Here is a 23,825-nt window from a genome sequence, read left to right on the forward strand (position 1 = left end):
TTTAAAAAAAATAAAAAATAAAAAATTAATACCTAAAACAACATCGTTTTGGGCTGAATAGGTGTTGTAGTTTTACGACACAAAACGGTATAGTTTTGGGATGAAGGTAAAATGGGCATAAAAAGTCAAATTATTTGACTTTAACGTTGAAAACTAACATAAAGGTCTAAAGTGAGAGCAAATCAAAGTTCAAAGAGCCTAAATGAGAGTTTTGAAAATTCAAGAAGTATTTGTCAAATCAATTGAAACTTTAGGATAGCTTAGTGAACTTTCCTCTATTTATTAATTTTTTTTTTTTTATGCACTAGGCTGTGTCCTGTCTGATCAATAAAGCGAAAGAAAGCCTGCAATCTCATCTTCCCCACCTGTTTGCTTGTACCATCTCACCTTCCTTCATTATTATATCATTAACGCTTTGCCTTTTTTATAACGACATGTCAACTACCAAAGTGGTTACGTTGACCAAAACTTAAAGCCAAATTATGAGAGTTTTGTTTTGTTCTGTTTTTTTTACTTTTTCTGTTTTTTTGTTTTTTTGTTTTTTTTGGGTTAATTAGTTTTACGGTGGATGGATGCTCATGAATTATTCACACTCTGTTAAACTATTCTATGAAATGATTTGATGGTTCGAGAGGTCCATTGGTAGTGATATAAATGTATATGGTGATATCATATACCCTTAAAGGTATATGATATCACCATACTCAACAAATTAGAAAGAAAAAGCTATTTTTTTGGTATGGCATTTTGTACATGTTGCAATACTCTAATGCATGCAACTCGCTTACAAAAACTTTTGGGGTAATTATTTTTTGGCCTAATGAACTATAGTGTCTTGTTACTTTCTCTTTATGAACTATCAACTATGACACTTAATCCCATCAAACTAGCATCTTATGACAAAAAGTCTTATTCTGTTAGTCAAATGGGTTAAAATTGACAGTCAACGGTCATGTGTCATTTAAAATTTTTTTTCTTCCTCTTTTGCCCTCACTTCAAACAAATAAAGTTAATATGTTTAGGAGGGTATAAGCGTCATCTTTCCGGTCTAAAGTGAGGGCAAAAACGGAAGAAAAAAATTTAAAATGATACATGACTTGCACATGACCGTTAACCGTCAATTTTAACTCTTTTAACTAGCGGAAGAGAACTTTTTGTCATAAGATGGTAGTTTGATGAGGTCAGGTGAATCTCCTCCCCACCTTTTTTTATTTTTATTTTTTTATAAATTTAACTTGTATTTCTTTTCTCGGCAGCCAGACAGACCCAATGGCTAATGTTTGGCCACGTTGTTGGGGGTTGTGTTTGCTGGTTTTCCCATGTTGGAGAGAGAGAGAGAGATACGTACGGATGTGCAACGTGAATACCGTGCACAAATAGACAACATAGGTGAATGGATTTGGGACCATATTTGTGCTCATAATGTTAAGTTGTATTTTCAATTTTTTGTTCATGATCGTATTTAGCATCTGACTAATATTATCTGATATATGTAAATTTGGGACCAAATTCATTGGTATATGCAACGATATTCAAATATTGGATATTTCATCTCCTGTGGTCAAAGATTGATGGCATTGAATCTGAAGCAAAATTTGACCGTTGGGGACCATATAAATGAGGACAATATTGCTCCATATTTGCCCCACGAAGGAGAGAATTTTTTGAACCGAGCCTTATCTATTTAATGGCAGCAGTGACACGTGATTGTATTCAGCTTCGTACGTAATCTTATCTCTTACTTTTGGCCAGATTCCTACACCTATTCATCGTTGAATCAGAGGAATTTTGCAAACTTCAAAGAACATATTTGTCTTTGGAGGGTTTTGAGATGATGATTGAGAAAGGATGCCTCGGGAATCTTTAACCGATCGACATCACCCATGCCCCGCTTCGATGAGATAAGATTTTGAAGCTGAATGGTAAATGTGAATGCTGTAAATAAATATAATGTTGTGCACGAGCCACTAGTTTCAATATATAACAATATTTAAAGATCACGATCAGGAGAAAACGAATGAATATATCATAATTAATAAAAACTTAGAAAAATTATAGCGCACAGTAATGCCATATATACGTCACTTGTCCTTCAAATGCCTATGTAGCGTGATCTAGTAGCTAAGTTGGGTTGGGTTTCGCTTTCCACTCATCGATCAATCTCCCCCCCCACCACCTTTTTTTTTTTTTTTTGGTCTAATTTTAATTTGTATTTCTTTTCTCGGCAGCCAGACAGACCCAATGGCTATTGTTTGGCCACGTTGCTGGGGGTTATGTTTGCTGGTTTTCCCATGTTGGAGAGAGAGAGATACGTACGGATGTCCAACATGAATACCGTGTACAAATAGCTAGACAACATAGGTGATTAGATTTAGGACCATATATATATATTTGTGCTCAAAGTTTGTTCTTTTGTAAAGATGTCATCTTTGGGAAAAATGATAAACAAATGTATCAGTTAAATATTTCTAGGTAATATTAGACATAATAAGCTTATGGTTTATTAAAGTAGTTGCACGAACATTTTCCCCTTCCAAGTAGATCGAGGGAAAATTAAGACAGACTCAATATACAACTTTATTATTCCAAATAATACATAATAGGGTTTGATATAATATGAGATTCACTGAGGAACTCGCAGATAAAGTGGGATTGGATTGTGAGAATTTGGAGGTGAATCCCAAACTGAGAAAGCACTCGTAGAATTCATCCATTTTTTCGTCAATTCTGGATGATGACGATCAATCACATCTTTCAAGTTCTCTGTATTATTTACCCATGCAAATCCTTTCTTTGTATACGTCTCCTCGTTGAAATTGCTTGTGAAGAATCTATCTGATTCCAGCCTCCTGCACGCATGAATGCCCAACCAAGTTAATCATCATGTTATAATAATTGTATCACACACGATTCCCTTATTTAATTTCATTACAATTACTGGATTTGTTTTATTACCTTGATGCCATTAGTAAGAAAATTACAAAAGCTGTCTCACTAATAGCGAACCCTGTGATCTTTTTCTCTGCCATGAGGCCCACAAGCAAATCAAGCTCTTCAACATCATCACCGTACACTTCTTCAAGCACTCGAATCGCCTCGTTGTCATCCGTCAGATCTTCCCATTTTGAAATGGGTATCAATAGTAGGGCCCTGCGGAAGCCATTGTACCTTGCGACATTCCTCTCTCTGTCCCTATAAACTGCATCATGGAGGCTAAGAATAAGCTTGCTTCACATTGAATATAAATTGGTAATTAAATGAATTAAATAAACGACCCAGATTAGCTAATACTACCTTCAAGAGCTGGTAGGTCCACATGATTAGGCCTATCATGGCCATCCACCTCCTGTGGTATAAGGTCCCTGAGCCACGTAGGATAGTTCCAAAGCTCTAGGGCCCCACTAGCTTGGTGGCCCATTGAAACCAGTTGCCTTGTGAACCCAATTTCTGCCAAAACCTTTTCTCCCTTAATACCTATCAAATTTGCCATAGGAACCCTGAAATACAAAAATAATTAGGACAAAACAATTTCCATGAAAATTGAATGGTCTAATTTTGATGCCGAGTTAAATCAAGAGGGTTATACTTTTCGATCAACCGTGGAGATTTGTTCGGTCCTGGTGCGGTTGAGATGTCCCTGAGGTTAAGGTGATCGGGTAAAAGCGAGTGCATGCGATAAACACTAACAAACTCTTCCGTCAAAGAATAAGGAACACCATGATTATTTGGTTTCTTTAGACCCACCAAACCTCCCAATTCGGCTCCTCCAACGTGACCAAAGGTGTCCTTAAATTTCTTACCCAACAATCCATACCTGAAATAAATGTTCAGAAAGTACCATCATATAACAATTATAAGGTTGAATTTTGGATCATCCGTTTGTGTTTGCAATGATCCTATAGTTGAACCATATTGTTTCAATTTAAGTTTGTGAACAACATTTTCCTTTTTAGTTGTCTTAATTGATCTTAATGGAGAAGATGATCAATTCAGTAAACTTATGTTGAAATAAAAGAATACCAGTTGGAGCGCATCCCAGCAAGCAATGTATCAGTTTTGAGGAGCTCCACTGTCCAATCTATTGTATGGATCTTAGCAATTACTGCTGATGTCACCAGCCTTGCATGACGATATAATTCTTCATCACCAAACTCTGGATATTCCTTCTAAAACATCATTAAAATGAGGCTGTTTTGAGCTCTTGTGGTCGCATGAAAAGTGGTAAATATTCACATGATACGAACAGTTGATCCAATATACCTTGAGGGTATCGCAGACAGCATTGTGTTCTTTAATGAAGAGGGCCTGCAATGTTGAGACGCCAGCCCAACTATTACGAACATCTCCGGACACAGCAATGCCATCTTGGTCATGGGGAAGAAGGCCATCTGGTGATATTTTGAGCTTCCCATCTTTGAAACTTCTCACCTTTCCCAACCTCTCTGCATTGCTCCCATATATAGCACTTCCATCCCTGATATTCACCATCATTCTTGTTAGAGACATGCAAATTTTTAAAATATATAATCACTTGTCTAGGGAAGAAATTAATTTAATCATTTAATTTATATTCTTACATTTATTACACCAACCAATAAAAAATTAAATTTGATTACGAAACGTTTCTTACCACCATGGTGTACGAATGTTCAATGTCCCATTCTTGATCTCGTAAAAGCCAGTTGGAACCTCCTTTGTCTTGTAGAACTTGAAAGACTTGAGGGGACATTGGTTTGCAACTTCTCTAGGTGCAATCAGCTCAATCTACAATAATTTTATCCAAATTAAAGAACATGTTCATATATATATATATATATATACAAAGTGTTTAATTTCAATATATACAAAGCAAACCTGATTGGTATCCTCCAAGTGGTCAATCCAATCATGTATCATAAACTGAATCCAAGAAGCAGCAATCATGTTGAATTGCTTCCCTGTGTCGGTGAATTTTCTCCGCGCTAGAAGTTTTGTGGCCACCACCATTGGATCTGGTTTCCTTAGCTGCGCACGCACATATCATCCAAATTAAATTAATTATTCATAACATAAATTATTGAAACTCTTTTAGATTTCTTAGAACTTTTACTAGTTAGAGTTTCACATACAGCAAATTATCGTAATTATAATTTGAAGTAATAAATATTTAAAAATTTTCATGTGTATATTGAGCCATGTGATCATATATATAAGCAGGGACGGATTTAGGGGGACTGGGAGTGGCCTTGATCCCCCACAAAATTACAAGAAAAAAAAAATTATGGCAAAAAAATAAATAAATAAAATTAAGGTATTTTTTACCAATCGGTTCCTCCCCAAATTAAAAACTGGCTCCGTCCCTGTATATATACAAACACATATAGTGTGTATATCTATATGGGACCATTTTTTTTTTTATTTCATATGAGATAATATTTAGTTATTTATATGAAAAATATTGGTAGGACCACGTGTGTTTTTCGTCTCTTTATATTAAAACTTTGGATTTCATTTTTGTAAATTTGAGATCCGAGTTTACAATTATCTTAAATCTGATATTTTTATCTTTTTGTTTTTTTTTTTTTTTCCTCAAACAAATGACAAAATTAATATGAAAATATACTCCTTTAAAAAAAGTTGAACAAACATTAAAAACAAGAAAAGAAGGAGAAAAAAAATGAAGTTGACTTATGCACGTGCAGCCATATCGATCCATGCAGCTAGCCATGATGATGGCTGGATACGACCCAACCTCATCATTGTCGAGCTCTCAACCGGCCACGGCCGGCCTTGTAAAATTGGGTGCGTCAAGGCCTTGTAAAATATTAAAATTGTCTCATGCAGTCAACCATGCATACCATGAGCCCATGGTAGGGAAAGATCCAACCATTTTTTTTTTAAAAAAAAAAAAAAAAAAATTCTTATCTCATCATTTATTTTTTCTTTAGTTTTTAATTTTTATAAAAATAATGGTTCGTTTGGCAACTCTCTTTAGGATAACTTTTTCCTTTTTAGAAAAATACTAAAAAATTATCAAACAACGTAATCAACACATAAAATATTCAAAAACTACTTTCACCTTTCATTTAAGAAAAAAAAAATGTAAAAGTTTACCAAACAAGCCCGTTAACATAATTGTAAAAAGCAAAAAACTTAAAACATTATCAAATAACTCAACACATAAAACATTTAAAGTTTAGCTTCGTCCCAGAAGTGGAACTAACTGGTAAGCGGGATTACCAAATTTAGCTTGTTAATTAATATGTATTTCACATCGTTAATATTATGTATTTAATAAAAGAAAATGACAAATTTTTGGGTTTAAAATGATAGTAAACTTAATTTCAAAATTAAAAATTGAGATGTGTTAGTAGTCTTATACTCTTATATGGTCCCAACGGGAGAAATACCAAATACCTTGTTCTTTTGATCAACCGGAAGAAGGTTTCTGCCAAAGAAAGTTCCTTCATTACTTGCACCCTCATTGAAGGGATCGTTGTGTTCTCCATCAGCTGTCCTGTATGGATAATCCCCGGGGTTAAATCTAACACCCACCGGAGATCTACCAACGTTGATTAAATTGTATTCCTCGTGAAGGTGCCGGCGAACACCAAGATAAGCTAGACCTAAGAACACCGGTAAGCGGTGCCAAATCCCCAGCTTATCAATGGAGTGGACAATCTGCACGAAACACATGAAAGATAACGTCATTAATTATGTCTTCCTCCCATAAAAAGAAACATGCATACGCTAATTAATTAATGAGTGTCGATCGTATATGTCTAGCTAGTAGCTAGCTAGCTACATGCATGTGTTGACATTTTCAGAAACAAATAATAATAATAATAATAATAATAAAGCACAAGCTTATAGATGAACATTAATGGCAGTACAAGGAAGAGGAAAGCGTCTATGAGAGTCATCTTGGCAACAGCTTCATGGAAGTCTCCATGGATGAATCGATGGAAAGGAGCAGTTAGGAGGGCCCTCAGGGATGTCATTACTACAGACAACATTGTCGATCGTTGCTTGCATACAATTACTACTCTTTCTTTAAGATATACACATATATATATACCAAATGGAGGGACGTCGTCCTTCGTGCAAAAATGTCAAACGATGATCGAGAGGCGGCCAATATTGATTAACTAAAATGCAGCCTTTTTGAACAATTCACCTGAGCGGCGGAACTATGGGCTGATATGACTTTTATAGGTCAAAGTTGTGAAAATCATATTTTGAGAAGTGTTTCGGAACCAAACAAATGAACCCAAATTTTTTTTCAAATTGACGTGGCAGACCGTGAATAGTACACAAAGAAAAGAGAATTGCATTTTTTTAATTTAAAAACTCTTGCCACGTAAATTTGGAAATTTTTCTAGGTTCATTTGTTTGGCTTCCTAGCACTTCTCTCATATTCTTACTTTAACATGCATATTCCTATATTAACCCCCCTTTTTTTAAGCAAAAAGGGCAGGAGGTGGTGATGCTACTCTACCGGGATTAATTTACCATGGTAACATCTATTCACTAAGAATTGCTAAGGAAGGACCTAGACGGTGGGAACCGTAGATGCTCCGTCAAGACCAATTGAATCATAACTTGACTCAACTCCACTAAGACATCAGTGGATTCCTAAGGCGGCTAGTTCAGGAGGCGCCTAAACGACAAGAACTATAGGCACTCCGTCAACAACAATTGAACTAGAACCTGACCCAGCCCCATCAGGACATCAGTGAATTTTTAAGGTGGCTAACACTAAATAGGTTTATGTGAGTGATTATCCATTGCGGATATTCGGACCTACGCCTTAGTACATGTCTGGACCTTATGGACCTCCAATGGTGGTCTTATAATAACCCATTAATGATAAAAATATTCATCCAGTTTATTAATTAGCCAGGCTTCCACTTTTTTATGTTCTATTTTACTATTTTTCTCCAAGTGGTGTTGTGTATATATGTATTTTGTTTTATTGATTTATAATATTAATGTTAGAATTGGTCTATCAATAGAGAGCATAAGCTGGTACGTGAAGACCCAAGTCTACCAGACAAAATAATAATATAATTAAAGACAATAATTCAATGTTCCCGACATAAGAAATGATCTAGACCATCAATCATGCCGTCTCTTTTTTGTTTTTGTGTGTTTAAAAAGAGAATTATATATATTAATTTACACCTAAAGAGATAAAACAATTGTCAAAGCTACCAGGACCAGAAGGAAACGAATATGATGATATCATAACAAACTTTATCCAATAATCTAAACCTGCTGCTAGCAACATCGGTCCAATTAAAACATTAACGTACGTTTACACACGTACACTTTTGTTTAATTAATTACCTAGTGCTTGTTGAACCAGACAGGTACATTATACCATCGTTAACGATAAAGCATATATAATTGCTCTATCTAATACAACTTAATTATCGGAAAGAACAAGTCTTATGTTATTGCTGAAATTTCCTTTACATATGCAAGAGTTGCAACGTATTGCACACGAAGATTTGGTGCAATTTATATAACTTTGAAGGTTAACCATATCAAAATAAGGTCAACACGCAAGACACGTACGTACGTGTTTTGAATTCCCATATCGGCGCCTGCCTCTCTGGGGCAGGAACTAGGAAGGAGACTATTCATAATTAATTAGCTAATTATTATCAAAAAAATTTCAACGTGGCAGCCAACGTGTTTTGAATTCCCATATGGCGCACGCCTCTCTGGCAAAGGGATCTGTTTGGCAACTCATATAAGCTAGCTTATATCAAATTATTAACCAATTGCAGATCATGACGTGTTTTAATTTGCATTCACATCGCCTTCCTGGACTATCTCCCTGTTAGTCTATTTTCATGCATCATGAATGTAATCGGAGTCAAGCTAGCTGATTTGTTGATACTACCTGCTGCTTCCTTTGTATTTAGTGTATGTTTTTGTTCAACCCCATAAGAAATGTAGGAAATGGGGAACACCAATATTATCCCATGCATGCACGTTATCAATATTTCTCAATTCAATATTAATATAACATATTATCTCTTCTTAATTTCTTACTTCTTAATTCTTACCAATAATTGTCATAAAGTGTTCCTAGCGATACTATAAGAATTAGTATATTAATTCGTACAGTAGAACAAAATAAAAGTACCTCTCTTACACATGCATCAAAATAGGATCTGATATATATATTAGTGATGTTTCACATGCCTTTTAACTCCTGATAGTGTCTATCATTTTCTTTTCTTTTCAGTACGCTATTAGAACAATACCCACAATATTCACCGTTTATATGCATCACCATACTCGATAAATTGGAAAGAATTTTTTTTTTCTTTCTTCTTGTTTCGTATATATAGCATTTCGTACATGTTGCAATACTCTAATGCAACTCCCTTACAAAAACTTTTCCTGCGCATCCTCTCAAAGGTTTTTTCTAGTTTCTTATTACAAACTAACGTGTTAAGTTTAACTGATGTGATAATGTCAGGTAAACACGCAAGCAAAAATCGACCTTTACCGCCACCAAAAGAAGAGAATGTCATTGGATAAGGGTAGGCCCTGAACAGGCCGAGATGGGGAATACCTTGGGCCATATGGGCCCAAGGTAATTAGCTAAATACCGAGATGGAGAATGTCATTGGAAGGAGACTATTCATAATTAATTAGCTACTTATTATCAACAAAATTTCAACGTGGCAGACAACGTGTTTTGAATTCCCACATGGGCGCCCGCCTCTCTGGCAAAGGGATCTGCTTGGCAACTCATATAAGCTAGCTTAGATCAAATTATCAACCAATTGCTGATCATGACGTGTTTTGCATTCACACCGCCTTCCTGGACTATCTGTTTTCATGCATCATGCATGAATGTAATCGGAGTCAAGCGGATTTGGTGATCATACTACTTGCTTCTTCCTTTTGTTTTTGTTCAACCACATAAGAAAGGTAGGAAATGGAGAAGAACATTATCCCATGCCATGCACATTAATTATCCATTCTCAATACAATATTATAACTTATATCTTCTTTCTTACGAATTCAATAATTGTCATAAAGTGTTGTTTGGGATACTATAATCGTTAAAATTAGTATAATACAGTAGATCAAAATAACAATGCCTCTCTTACATCAAAATAGGAACTGATTAGTGATGTCTCACATGCCTTTTAACTCCATGAGTGTCTATCATTTTCTTTTCTCAGCGGTGAGTACGTCATAATGGCTCAAATTGTTAATAAGTGTAAAGATAATTGCTGAAAAGTATTAATATTTAAGTTGGTGGGCTCAAGTCCTATTTATCTGTAAGAGGATAATGTTAGTTTTAAAAAGAGTTCAAGAACAACTTAGAATTGGATTTCTAGAGAAAACATGTGTGGGTAAACATGTGGGCCGCAATGTTTATCTTCATCATGGAAAAGACTTTGTATTCATGATGGTTTCGTTTTCCTAGCAGCAATTTGGTTAAAATTGTTCTCCTATTTTTCGTGACTAAGTCTCTATAAAAGGACATGTAGTCTGTGGTTGAGATCATCCGGAAAATTCAAATTGGTGAGAACACTTTGTAGCATTTATAAAGTATAAAGATTTTTTCTTTATTGGGTATTTGAGAGGGACGATTGAGTGGGGTGTACAAGGGGTGTACAAGGGGTTAAAGGCTTGGGTTTGAGATATTAAACTTGAGCAATTCAAGCTTGTATTATTGTACTCAATATTTCTCAATAGTAAAGAAGGAGACTGGATCACGCCCCGTGAATGTAGGCATATTGCCGAACCACATAAACTCTTTGTGTACATGTGTGATTGGTGTGTGTTCTTGTGTGTTTTCTTTCCAAACTTGTCTTTCGCATAAAGGTCTGATGGAAAATTAGTTGCCAATTAATTATTAATTTTCCCAACAATTAGAACAATACCCACGATATTTACCGTCTAAATGCATCACCATATTCAACAAATTAGAAAGGAAAAGCTATTTTTTTCAGCAACATGTACTAAATGCGCACTTTGTACATGTTGCAATATACTCTAATGCAGCACGCACACAAAAACTTTTTCATCGCGCATCATCTCAAACTTATGCTTTGTTTGGTTTGTATAATAGACCTATGAAAACAAATAGCTAATCCTACGGTATAACTATTCATTTGTTAGGCTACACATTATTCTTGAGAATAGTTTATTCCCATTGAACCACTAATCTCATACACACAGGATTAGATAAGCCACTCATTTTTTAGTGGCTTAACTAATCCTTAAGGAATGAAATACATTTTTCAAAAATACTCATATATATATATATATATATATATATATATATATATATATATATATATATATATATATATATATTATTTTAAACTTAAAACAAAATAAAAATAAAAATAAAAAATAAAGTGGGTTGCTTGACCACCCATTGGGGTGGTTGGCCACCCACAAAAGGGGTCGGGGGTGGTGCGACCACCCTCGTCACATTTTGAGCCACCCCAGATTTGCTTTAGGGGTGGCTGCGGCCACCCTCGAAGTTCCTCTAGGGTGGTCGTGGCCACCCTGCAGGTCGTCAAGGGTGGTAGCGCGGCCACCCGTGGGTGCTCGACCATCACAATGGGTGGTCGGCCATCCATTTTATTTCAGTTTTTTTTTTGAAAAAAAAAAAAAATTATTATAATTATTATATGAGTTTGAAAAAAAAAATTGGGTTTTTCATAATTTTGATTAAATTCCAATGTTTGCATGTGTGTTGTTACTAAACTAAGGAATAAGAATAGCTATTATATATATATATATATATATATATATATAAAAAAAGAATAGCTATTATATTTTACACTCTTCTATTCTCCGTAGTAACTATTCATTTTCTAATGGACTAGACATTTCGAGAACCAAACGAGGCGTAACATGTTAATTTATGTAATATTTATTTTATTAATTACTAAATAATTTAATTTAAGTTTAACTGAGGCAATAGCTTGGCGATAAATATGTGGATTGTAGGGTGGGAGTGAGGTTCACTTTTGTTATTGCAATAATGCGAATGAAAATCTATTAGTAATTCATTAAATAAAGAAAAAAGAATGAAAAGTAATGACTATGGTTCTATCAAATTAATGTTACTTATCTAATAGGTTTGTTGTAGGTATAGGCATTTACTTGAAGTTTTTACTTGGTTTAAATTCTATAAAAATAGTGAAGAAGTCCTAATTTGTGCGTTTCTGTTGAAACGAATACATGAAAGAGGCTGGTGTGTGTCGAAATGGAATAAAAAGGATATGTTAATGGTTCACCCAGTTAAGCTACCCCGATGCTTATGCTGATCCTAGTGTCTGGTTTAATTGAATTAACATTTAGAGATGGTAGAGTAACTCATCTAAAGATTTTAGTTTGAATTTGTATGTAATGTAACTAAAAGGGTTATTTTTTCGCTTTTTGTGATGCTTCAGCAATGCTGACGGTGAGTGATGACGAGTTCTGGGAAGGAGTTTCACCTGTGGAGTTTGGAGATTTGCCTGCGCTCCAAGATGCAGTAACTGTTGTGGGCTACCCAATTGGGGGTGACACAATCTCTGTGACAAGTGGTGTTGTTTCACGCATTGAGATACTTTCTTATGTTCATGGGTCAACAGAACTTCTCGGACTGCAGGTTATAGAGTTTTGACTTTACCTTCTGTTAGACTTACTGTTGATATCATGTACCTTTTTGTTGACATAGTCTCTTGCTGTCCCTTGTTATGACATGCTTTTTCCCAGATAGATGCTGCAATAAACTCTGGAAACTCTGGTGGGCCTGCCTTCAATGATAAAGGAAAGTGTGTGGGTATTGCATTTCAGTCTCTTAAACATGAAGATGTGGAGAACATAGGTTATGTCATACCGACACCAGTTATTATGCACTTCATTAAAGATTATGAGAAGAATGGAGCATATACAGGTTTCTCAGGGTGTAGTTTTACTTTGTTCAACCCCACTTCCGCCGAAAAGAAATCCAAAAATAATATTATAACAAATAAACTCAGTGCAGAAATTTAGCTATTGTAACTGTAAAGGTTGTTATCTGTATCTTGTTCCGTCCCTGCACATCTGATCAGGCAACTGGAGAACAGGGACAGTGCTGAACTTTGAGGGTATTGTTTCTTTGTTGAGACTTTTGAGTTGATCTTCATTTCTTTAAATCTTCTGTTCATTTGCGATGTGTTAGGGTTCCCAATTCTTGGAGTTGAATGGCAGAAGATAGAAAATCCTGATCTACGCATGGCAATGGGGATGGGACCTGATCAGAAAGGTGTCCGTATCAGAAGAATCGAACCTACTGCTCCTGAGTCTCAGGTTCTGAAGCCATCTGATGTTATCTTGAGTTTTGATGGGGTTAATATTGCTAATGATGGAACAGGTAAACCCCTCCCCTCCCCCCAGCCAAAAGAAAATAAAAAAAATGATAATTTAAGATCAGAATTTGTTGCTAGTACTGTGTTCTGTATCTTGTTCATGCATACTCGTTTCTACAACTATGTGTTCTGGTCTTAAGAAATATTTACCATGAGGAATGATTACCTGTGATAATCTTTTCTAGTAATGCCATAGAACTTAATTAGTTGGCAATTTTTTCTTTAAATCTTTTGTATGCATTTTAAGGTTCATTTTATGATAATTTGGATACAATACCCTCTGGTTTGCAAAAGTGCGACACCTATAAAATTTTGGATGCTAGCCATATCTCAATTTTCTTTGTCAGTTTGAGGTCTTTCATCAAATAATAGCTACAATAGGAAGCATGTGCAATTAAGTGGTTGATTGTTGGGCAACCATGGAAAGTAGATTTTAAAAATGAGGGTTGCGGAGTGTATACAAGAGTTATAGATGAAGTAATGGAAACTGAACATTTGCAGGAAGTTAGCTTCAGCCAGTGGCTAAAGTAGGGCAACTGACCGAACTACTGTTGTTTCTTGGCTGATAAAAAGAAAGTGCATCGAGTCACATTTGAACTTTGTCTGAAGTACTTAGGTTTCACACCTCATGCTCTCTTGTTTTGGCCACTCCTATGTTGATAACTGTCAGTGTACTATTCTTTCCCCGTCCTGTATCTTTGTTCCACTTCACTTCCACGTGAAACCCATCTTATGGAGGACAGGTCATTGTCTTTGGTGTGGCCCAAATTTTTTTCGCAAACCAGGAACATCTATATAGTATTTAAGATTTTGTTTTGAATTTCACGGCTCTTGAGAATACCCATTAACTCTTGCTTCTTTTAATTCCTTTTTAGTTCCATTCCGGCATGGAGAGCGCATTGGCTTCAGTTATCTTGTATCTCAAAAATACACTGGGGACAATGCTTTAGTAAAAGTTCTCCGTGATTCAGAGATACTTGAATTCAACATAAGACTTGAAACACACAAGCGGCTCATCCCAGCACACATCATGGGCAAACCTCCTCCTTATTACATTATTGCTGGTTTTGTTTTTACTGCTGTATCCGTACCCTATCTGCGTTCTGAGGTGCCTATTTATTTAAGTCTGAATCTTCACTTGCTCTGTCTCTTTCTCTTCTCTTTTCTCTGTTTCTTTTGCATTTGTTAACTTCTGTGTTCTTTATCAAATAACTGGATGGAATCATTTATTGGGTTTTTATATGCATCTGTATCTCTTTTTTGGTTGTTTGTTTGTTCCCATACTCTCAGCTTGATGGGGCCTAAAACTTATATTCATAGATTAAATTGACTGAGATGTATGTGCTGCTAGGTTTTAGAATCAGATTCAATTTTGTTAATGGTATACAGTATCAGCTGTATAAATGGTCACAATGCATTACATTTTCGTCGTTACCCTCATTGTTATCGCTGTTTTATTTCAATTAGTTGGTGTTTTTTGATCCCTCCATCCACTAACTTATCATCTGTTAATTAGGGACTTCTCTGAAACTGTTTGTTTTTCAGCTGTTCAGTAAGAGGTGCATCCTTATGTGAATGTTAACTCTGTTCCTAAAGTAACCAGTGAACTGCAGAAACTTAACCCGTTTCGATTACAGCCCTAGAAGAAACAAAGCCTTTACCAAAATTTGGACCCCAATACATTTATCAGCCCTATTTTGAATTTTACCTTCACTTACGAATTTGTGATACGAGGACTAGAGTTTTATTTGAGTTCTCTCAAATGTGATGTATGACTTGATCGGTTGAGACCTACCGCTTGAGGTCTACTGAACTCTTTTATTGTTGAGATTTGAGAATGGAGCTACCATGTCCATGTGAACGCAGTAGTGTCAAACTATGATGTGACGAAACAAATCCTTTATCAAAACTTGGACCCCAATACATTTATTGGCCCTATTTTGGATTTTACCTCAACTTACATTCATTGGCCCTATAAGGAAGACTAAATAGCTTAATAACGAAAGCCCTTATCCTATCATATGACCTGATTGGTTGAGACCAACCGCTTAGGGTCTACTGGGCTCTATTATTGTTGAGAATGGAGCTACCATGTCTATGTGAACACATAGCTAGTCTCAAACTATGACATGATGAAACTAGTGCTATAAATAAACCAGTCCATTCAACAACCCACTCAGTTTAACTTGACTCGAACTTGAGCTCGATATTGTATGAACTCGCTCATTACTGTAAAAACTTGCTCAATTAGTAAATGATACATACTCGACTTGCTCGAGAAAACTCGATAAGGACTCGCGAGCTTAACTCGTTTAAAGCTTGATCGGTTCGTTTGCCCGACTCGTTAGCTCGTTCATATATATATATATATATATATATATATATATACACAAACATATATTAATTTATTACTAAAATTAGTTATATAAATTTAAGTATGTACGTTAGTAATTAAGTAATATATGTACTATAAATTATTTAATATTTATATTTATACTATAGATAAATGTTTAGAGGTTGTTTTAAAATTCGAGCTTAAACTCTACCCGGATTATACATTAAGGAATTTAATAGCTTAATTCGAGCTCGAGTTTTGCCCGGCTTGGCTCGAATATCATTCTCAATGAACTCGAGCTCTCCTGAATTTTAAACAAGCAGAGCTTGAACACACATTTTATAGTTTAGCTCGAACACGAGTTCGGCTCGAATAAGCATCCTTGTAAACGAGCCAGTCTTGAAATCCTAAAGCTCTACTCCGTTCGATTACAGCCCTAGATGAAACAAAGCCTTTATCAAAACTTGGACCCCAATACATTTATTGGCCCTATTTTGAATTTTACCTTCACTTACGAATTTGTGATATGAGAACCAGAGTTTTTTTTGAGTTCTCTAAAATGTGATGTATTTTTTAAAATCACCAATAAATTAAAATTTAATAATGATCATATCAAATTCAATGGTAATTTTAAATACACATTACACTTATGAGGACTTAAGGAGGACTTTTATATTATTACTCTAACAGAGCTACACGTGTTGAAGGCTAAAGTCACTCCACTCATTAAGGACCAATTTGCGCCGATCACTTGTGCCTCTTCCGATTAGACAGTTCGGATAAAGGCGGGATAGCTATTGATTCAATATTAGTGGTTGTCAAGGTTTAAATGAACCTTGGCCATAAACGTCGTTTTAATATGTACAACGTGACATGAAAATGTGTGCCTGTATTATGGTCCTGACCAAGGCCCACATGTAATTGAACTAAACCGATGTAAGAGTTTAATATTTTTTTTATTTCATTTTTTTAAAAGTTTATTAAATAGAGTGATGATAAACATCACGCCCGTCATGCACTCCCGGCGTGATGTGAATCATCACTCTATTAAATATATCGAATTCAATAACAACTTTGACGATATAAAGATATTGTAGCTTGACAAGGACAAAGGAATAAGAAAAGAACCTAAAAATAAAATTATATGTTTACACTAAATAATAATGAATAATTTTAGAAGTCTTCCTTGTATCATTCCAAGAATAATGTGGCTCTTAAAATTATTATTTTATTAAAATCTAATAATGATCAATCACAAGCCTAATGATGATTTTATAAGATATATCATTCTTGAAAAAACACAAGAAGGACTTGTAGCATTACTCAACAATAATAAAGACTTGTATTATTACATCAAATGAGTAGAGCTTTGTATGTATTATAACATCAAAGATGATAATGGAATTTACATCAAACAGAAAACAATCAACCATCATGACTCATGAGATTGGAAAATAGCTCTCTCTCTCTCTCTATGTATATAATAATAATAATAATAATAATAATTGTAAAAAAAAAAAACAATTTTTTTAAAAAAAATCCCAATCGGCAAATAAATACAAAAAATATGATTTTTTTGGAATAAATAAATAATTAGTCACTGTATTTAGCCTAAATTACAAATTGCTTCATTCTGTATGAAAGTAAAATCAAAGGTTCTTGAGATATTCCAAAAAAAGTAATTTAATTCCTTGAATCAAATTCCGTTAAAAAATTGTTTTTATTCGCTTTTTTTTTTGTATTTTTTTTTTAAAAATTTGGTTTTTTTTTTTTTTTTTTTAGAATTATTTTATTATTTTATTTATTAAAAGAATATGGGTATTATAGGAATATAAAAAAATAAGTTGCATTTTTAATGCATTTTGATAGTTTGATGAAATACTTTAGTATCTTTTGAACATTGTAGGCTATATCGTAAAGGACTATTAGTTTGGAATGTTTTTTTATATTTTTCCCATATATATAATAAGACAATAATGCTCACACTATAAATAACAAGACAAGTGCTGCACCCACTAGGTAGGCAGAGCTTTGGTCGCCATAGCATCTGTAGCTTGCTGCTTACAAAATGGCTGAACCTGAGCCCAACCAGCCTAGCCTACCTATGCAAAATCTTCTTTTAGTGGTGGCTAGCCTGGTTACTACCGCAACTTTCCAAGCAGCAGTCAACCCTCCCGGTGGCGTTTGGCAAGGTGACTCGGGGAACAAAGGGACAAATACTCTGACGGGTAAGTCCGTTTTAGCTTCTAATCATCCCAAGCTGTACCAATGTTTCATTTTGTGTAATTCGCTGGCGTTTTCTTCGGCTGCCATCGTTATTTTATCTATCATACGTGGCACACAATATTATGTGGAGACTTATGTGGCCTTTGCTTCAATGGCGTTTGTATTTTGTTTTTCAATTGAAGCCGTACAGCCACCTGACACTACGGTTCAACTCTATAGGACCTATCTGATCGCAGCATTTCTTCCATTAATAGTAAGTCCACTAATAAGCATGTATGGGTGGCCGCAAATAAAAAAATGGTTATCGACGTAGGGTGGTGATCTGTAGTGCAACAAGAATAACTGAATAAGGGATCAGTTACATCACTCTATGAATGTTCCAGTCTTATGTAAACGAAAATTGTTAGGAGTTAATATTTTCTTTATATATATTTGGCCAATCTCATTTTATAAATTAATTAGTAGATTTGTAGACTTTACAAATTTAATAATTAATCTATAAATTTATAAAAGAATATGGGACAAATATAAAGAACTTATTAACCCTTAACATTTCTTTATAGAAAATAAGTTGTCGTCTTTGCTTTTCTCTTGTTCAATCCTCTTCCTGATCACCTTCCTTTTCACACTTTTGTAACGTAAGTGCTTTTGTGAAATATATATATATATGAATAAAGCAACTTTCATTTTTAGTAATTATAGGACATATTTTTACAGGACATAAATTTTCTTTAAATTTTCTTTAAACTAGTATAGAGGAAATATTGTCTAACCAATGAAAATCGTTGTGAAATTTTAATGTACTCGTCAGTGCATGAATCATTTTGCAATATAATATTGCAAGTGCGAGGTCGAACCTACATGAAATTGTGTTTATGAAAAATAAATATATCTAAACCGGCCAACTAAATTTTAACCTAGTTTCAAAAGATGAGTGATTTTTTTTTAATAAAAAATAAAAAGAAAAAATATAAAAAAGGAAGAGGAAAGCGTCTATGAGAGTCATCTTGGCAACAGCTTCATGGAAGTCTTCATGGATGAATCGATGGAAAGGAGCAGTTGGGATAACCCAAAAGTAAAAAAAAAAAAAAAAACTCTCATGGTTTGGCTATAAGTCTTGGTCAACGTAAACATTTTGGCAGTTGACAAGTCGTTATAAAAAAGACAAAGCATTAATAATATAATAAAGACAAAGCTCAATAATTTTAATTGTATGACAACAATATATAATTGTCTATAAAATAATATTACTCTATTAAATATTTAGTTTTTGTAAATTTCGATTTTGTTCTCCAAACAGTTTTTAAAAAACCTGTTATCATTATTCATTTCTGAAATATAAGCAAACGTCCATTAAAAAAAAAAATTTGTAGGTCCATCATGGCATCAGCATCACCCACTAGCTAGGCTGTGTACTGGCTGAAATATAAGCAAAAGTCCATCAAAAAATAAATTGAAGGTCCATCATGGCATCAGCATCATCCACTGGGCTGTATCCTGTCATGTACCTATTGCTAAAAAAAGTCTTGCAATCTCATCTTCTCCACCTGTTTGCACTTACCATCCCACCTTCCTTCATTATTATATTATTAATGCTTTGTCTTTTTTTTTTTTTGTAAGAATGCTTTGTCTTTTTATAACGACTTCTTAACTACCAAAATGTTTACGTTGACCAAGACTTAAAGCCAAATTATGAGAGTTTTGTTTTTGTTTTGTTTTTTGTTTTTTTTACTTTTGGGTTAATTAGTTTTACGGTGGATGGATGCTCATGAATTATTCACTCTTGTTAAACTATTCCATGAAATGATTTGATGGTTCGAGAGGTCCATTGGTAGTGATATAAATGTATATGGTGATATCATACACCCTTAAAGGTATATGATATCACCATACTCAACAAATTAGAAAGAAAAAGCTACTTTTTTGGTATAGCATCGCAGTTTGTACATGTTGTTGCAATACTCTAATGCATGCAACTCGCTTACAAAAAATTTTGGGGTAACTATTTTTTGACCCCATGAATTACAGTGTTTTGTCACTTTCTCTCCATGAACTACCAACTATGAGACTTAACCCTACCAAACTACCATCTTATGATAAAAAGCTCAATTCCGTAGTCATAAGGGTTAAAATTGACGGTCAACAGTCATGTGCTATTTTAAAATTTTTTCTTCCACTTTTGCCTTCACTTCAAACAAATAAAGTTAATATGTTTAGGAGAGTATAAGCGTCATTTTTTCGGTCTGAAGTGAGGGTAAAAGTGAAAAAATAAAAAATTTAAATTTAAATGACACATGACTTGCACACGGCCGTTGACCGTCAATTTTAACTCTTTTAACTAACGGAAGGGTTTTTTTTTTGTTATAAGATGATAGTTTGATGGGATCAAGTGAATCTCCTTCCTCCCCCCTCTTTTTTTTTTCTTCCTAATTTTAATTTGTATTTCTTTTCTTGGCAGCCAGACAGACCCAATGGCTAATGTTTGGCCACGTTATTGGGGGTTGTGTTTGCTGGTTTTCCCATGTTGGAGAGAGAGAGAGATACGTACGAATATGTTGGAGAGAGAGAGAGAGATACGTACGGATGTGCAACGTGAATACCGTGTACAAATAGACAACATATATAGGTGATTGGATTTAGGACCATATATATTTGTGCTCAAATTTTGTTCTTTTGTAAAGATGTCATCTTTGGGAAAAATGATAAACAAATGTATCAGTTTAATATTTCTAGGTAATATTAGACATAATAAGCTTATGGTTTGTTAAAGTAGTTCCACGTACATATTCCCCTTCAAATAGATCGAGGGTAAATTAAGACAGACTCAATATATAACTTCATTATTCCAAATAATACATAATAGGCGGGGGTTTGATATAATTTGGGATTCACTAAGGAACTCGTAGATAGAGTGGGATTGGATTGTGTGAATTTGGAGGTGAATCCCAAACTGAGAAAGAACTTGTAGAATTCATCCATTTCTTCGTCAATTCTGGATAATGACGGTCTATTACATCTTTCAGGTTCTCTGTATTATTAACCCATGCAAGTCCTTTTTTTGTATACGTGTCCTCGTTGAAATCGCTTGTGAAGAACCTATCTGATTCCAGCCTCCTGCACGCATGAATGCCCAACCAAGTTAATCATCATGTTATAATTGTATCACACACCATTCCCTTATTTAATTTCATTACAATTAGTGGATTTGTTTTATTACCTTGATGCCATTAGTAAGAATATTACAAAAGCTGTCTCACTAATAGCGAACCCTGTGATCTTTTTCTCTGCCATGAGGCCCACAAGCACATCAAGCTCTTCAACATCATCACCGTACACTTCTTCAAGCGCTCGAATTGCTTCGTTGTCATCCGTCAGATCTTCCCATTTTGAAATGGGTATCAATAGTAGGGCCCTGCGGAAGTCATTGTACCTTGCGACATTCCTCTCTCTGTCCCTATAAACTGCATCATGGAGGCTAAGAATAAGCTTGCTTCACATTGAATATAAATTGGTAATTAAATCAATTAAATAAACGATCCAGATTAGCTAATACTACCTTCAAGAGCTGGTAGGTCCACATGATTAGGCCTATCATGGCCATCCACCTCCTGTGGTATAAGGTCCCTGAGCCACGTAGGATAGTTCCAAAGCTCTAGGGCCCCACTAGCTTGGTGGCCCATTGAAACCAGTTGCTTTGTGAACCCAATTTCTGCCAAAACCTTTTCTCCCTTAATACCTATCAAATTTGCCATAGGAACCCTGAAATACAAAAATAATTAGGACAAAACAATTTCCATGAAAATTGAATGGTCTAATTTTGATGCCGAGTTAAATCAAGAGGGTTATACTTTTCGATCAACGGTGGAGATTTGTTCGGTCCTGGTGCGGTTGAGATGTCCCTGAGGTTAAGGTGATCGGGAAAAAGCGAGTGCATGCGATAAACACTAACAAACTCCTCAGTCAAAGAATAAGGAACGCCATGATTATTTGGTTTCTTTAGACCCACCAAACCTCCCAATTCGGCTCCTCCAACGTGACCAAATGTGTCCTTGAATTTCTTACCCAACAATCCATACCTAAAATAGATGTTCAGAAAGTACCATCATATATATAGCAATTATCCGTTTGTGTTTACAAATTACAATGATCGATCTGATAGTTGAACCATAGAGGTTGCATTTAAGTTTGTGATCAACATTTTCCTTTTGAGTTGTCTTAATTGATCTTGAAAATGAATTAAAAACCTCCATTTTTGCATTTTCTCTTAGTATTCATCATACATATAGAGATGGAAAAGATGATCAATTCAGTAAACTTATGTTGAAATAAAAAAGAATACCAATTGGCGCGCATCCCTGCAAGCAATGTATCAGTTTTGAGAAGTTCCACCGTCCAATCTATTGTATGGATCTTAGCAATCACTGCTGATGTCACCAGCCTTGCATGACGATATAATTCTTCATCACCAAACTCTGGATATTCCTTCTGAAACATCATTAAAATGAGGATGTTTTGAGCTCATGTTGTATGGTCGCATGAAAAGTGGTAAATATTCACATTTTACAGCTGATTTAATATACCTTGAGGGTATCGCAGACAGCATTGTGTTCTTTAATGAAGAGGGCCTGCAATATTGAGACGCCAGCCCAACTATTACGAACATCTCCTGACACAGCAATGCCATCTTGGTCATGGGGAAGAAGGCCATCCGGTGATATTTTGAGCTTCCCCTCTTTGAAACTTCTCACCTTTCCCAACCTCTCTGCATTGCTCCCATATATCGCACTTCCATCCCTGATATTCACCATCTTTCTTGTTAGACACATGCAAAATTTTTAAATAATCACTTGTATATGGAAGAAATGAATTTAATCATTTAATTTATATTTCCACGTTTATTACGCCAATCAATAAAAAATTAAATTTGATTACGAAAAGTTTCTTACCACCATGGTGTACGAATGTTCAAAGTCCCATTCTTGATCTCGTAAAAGCCAGTTGGAACCTCCTTTGTCTTGTAGAACTTGAAAGACTTGAGGGGGCATTGGTTTGCAACTTCTCTAGGTGCAACCAGCTCAATCTACAATAATTTTGTCCAAATTAAAGAACATGTTTATATATATATATACACACACAAAGTGTTTAATTTCAATATATACAAAGCAAACCTGATTGGTATCCTCCAAATGGTCAATCCAATCATGTATCATAAACTGAACCCAAGAAGCAGCAATCATGTTGAATTGCTTCCCTGTGTCGGTGAATTTTCTCCGCGCAAGAAGTTTTGTGGCCACCACCATTGGATCTGGTTTCCTTAGCTGCGCACGCGCACATATATCATCCAAATTAAATTAATTATTCATAACATAAATTATTGTAACTGTTTTAGATTTCTTAGAACTTTTTACTAGTTGAGTTTCACATACAGCAAATTATCGTAATTATAATTTGAAGTAATAAATATTTAAAAATTTTCTTTCGTATATTGAGCCACGTGATCATATATATAAGTAGGGACGGATTTAGAGGGGATTGGGAGTGGCCCTGGTCCCCCCATAATTACAAGAAAAAAAAAAATTAAGGCAAAAAATAAAATTTTAAGGTAAAAAAAAAATTAAGGTATTTTTTACCAATTGGTCCATTTCTAAATTGAAAGCTGGCTCCGTTCCTGTATATATATAAGCATGTATAGTGTGTATCTATATGGGACCATTTTTTTTTTTATTACATATGAGATAATATTTTGTTATTTATGTGGAAAATATTGGGAAGACCATGTGTGTTTTTCGTCTCTTTATGTTAAAACATCGGATTTCAATTTTGTAAATTTGAGATCCGAGTTTACAATAATTTTAAATCTGATATATATATATATATTTTTTCTCAAACAAATGACA

General features: G+C 34.7%; 3 protein-coding genes across 5 annotated transcripts in view; 1 reads left to right on the top strand and 2 right to left on the bottom strand.

Moving 5' to 3' along the window:
• Positions 1-2,521: 2,521 nt before the first annotated feature.
• LOC132182819 (alpha-dioxygenase PIOX-like) lies at positions 2,522-6,995 on the bottom strand. 3 transcript variants are annotated; one of them, XM_088516620.1, is made up of 11 exons: positions 6,873-6,980; positions 6,531-6,660; positions 6,397-6,482; positions 4,855-5,004; positions 4,631-4,764; positions 4,261-4,474; positions 4,021-4,166; positions 3,587-3,814; positions 3,295-3,497; positions 2,956-3,199; positions 2,522-2,849 (listed from the first exon to the last, which is right to left on the bottom strand). In XM_088516620.1, the coding sequence occupies exons 1-11, from the start codon at positions 6,978-6,980 to the stop codon at positions 2,624-2,626; spliced, it is 1,869 nt and encodes a 622-aa protein (XP_088372746.1). In that variant the 3' UTR covers positions 2,522-2,623. The 3 variants fall into 3 exon arrangements, with proteins under 3 accessions (XP_088372746.1, XP_059452151.2, XP_088372745.1); XM_059596168.2 differs by having other exon boundaries at positions 6,397-6,660; positions 6,873-6,995; XM_088516619.1 differs by having other exon boundaries at positions 6,379-6,660; positions 6,873-6,995.
• A 5,432-nt stretch (positions 6,996-12,427) lies between these two features.
• LOC132183409 (protease Do-like 9) lies at positions 12,428-14,636 on the top strand. Its single transcript, XM_088516430.1, has 4 exons — positions 12,428-12,625; positions 12,733-12,913; positions 13,181-13,372; positions 14,243-14,636. The coding sequence occupies exons 1-4, from the start codon at positions 12,428-12,430 to the stop codon at positions 14,554-14,556; spliced, it is 885 nt and encodes a 294-aa protein (XP_088372556.1). The 3' UTR covers positions 14,557-14,636.
• A 6,183-nt stretch (positions 14,637-20,819) lies between these two features.
• The window catches only part of LOC132182925 (alpha-dioxygenase PIOX-like), a 4,393-nt gene continuing 1,387 nt past the window's right edge, over positions 20,820-23,825 (bottom strand). Inside the window, exons 3-10 of the mRNA XM_059596295.2 lie at positions 23,097-23,246; positions 22,875-23,008; positions 22,509-22,722; positions 22,268-22,413; positions 21,777-22,004; positions 21,485-21,687; positions 21,146-21,389; positions 20,820-21,042 (exon numbers count right to left, since the gene is read on the bottom strand). Of these exons, the coding sequence (XP_059452278.2) occupies positions 20,820-21,042; positions 21,146-21,389; positions 21,485-21,687; positions 21,777-22,004; positions 22,268-22,413; positions 22,509-22,722; positions 22,875-23,008; positions 23,097-23,246 (1,542 nt within the window). The remainder of the gene's footprint in view (positions 21,043-21,145; positions 21,390-21,484; positions 21,688-21,776; positions 22,005-22,267; positions 22,414-22,508; positions 22,723-22,874; positions 23,009-23,096; positions 23,247-23,825) is intronic.

This window comes from Corylus avellana, chromosome 5 (assembly GCF_965113065.1).
Source record: "Corylus avellana chromosome 5, dhCorAvel1.hap1.2, whole genome shotgun sequence".
Taxonomy (NCBI): Eukaryota; Viridiplantae; Streptophyta; class Magnoliopsida; order Fagales; family Betulaceae; genus Corylus; species Corylus avellana.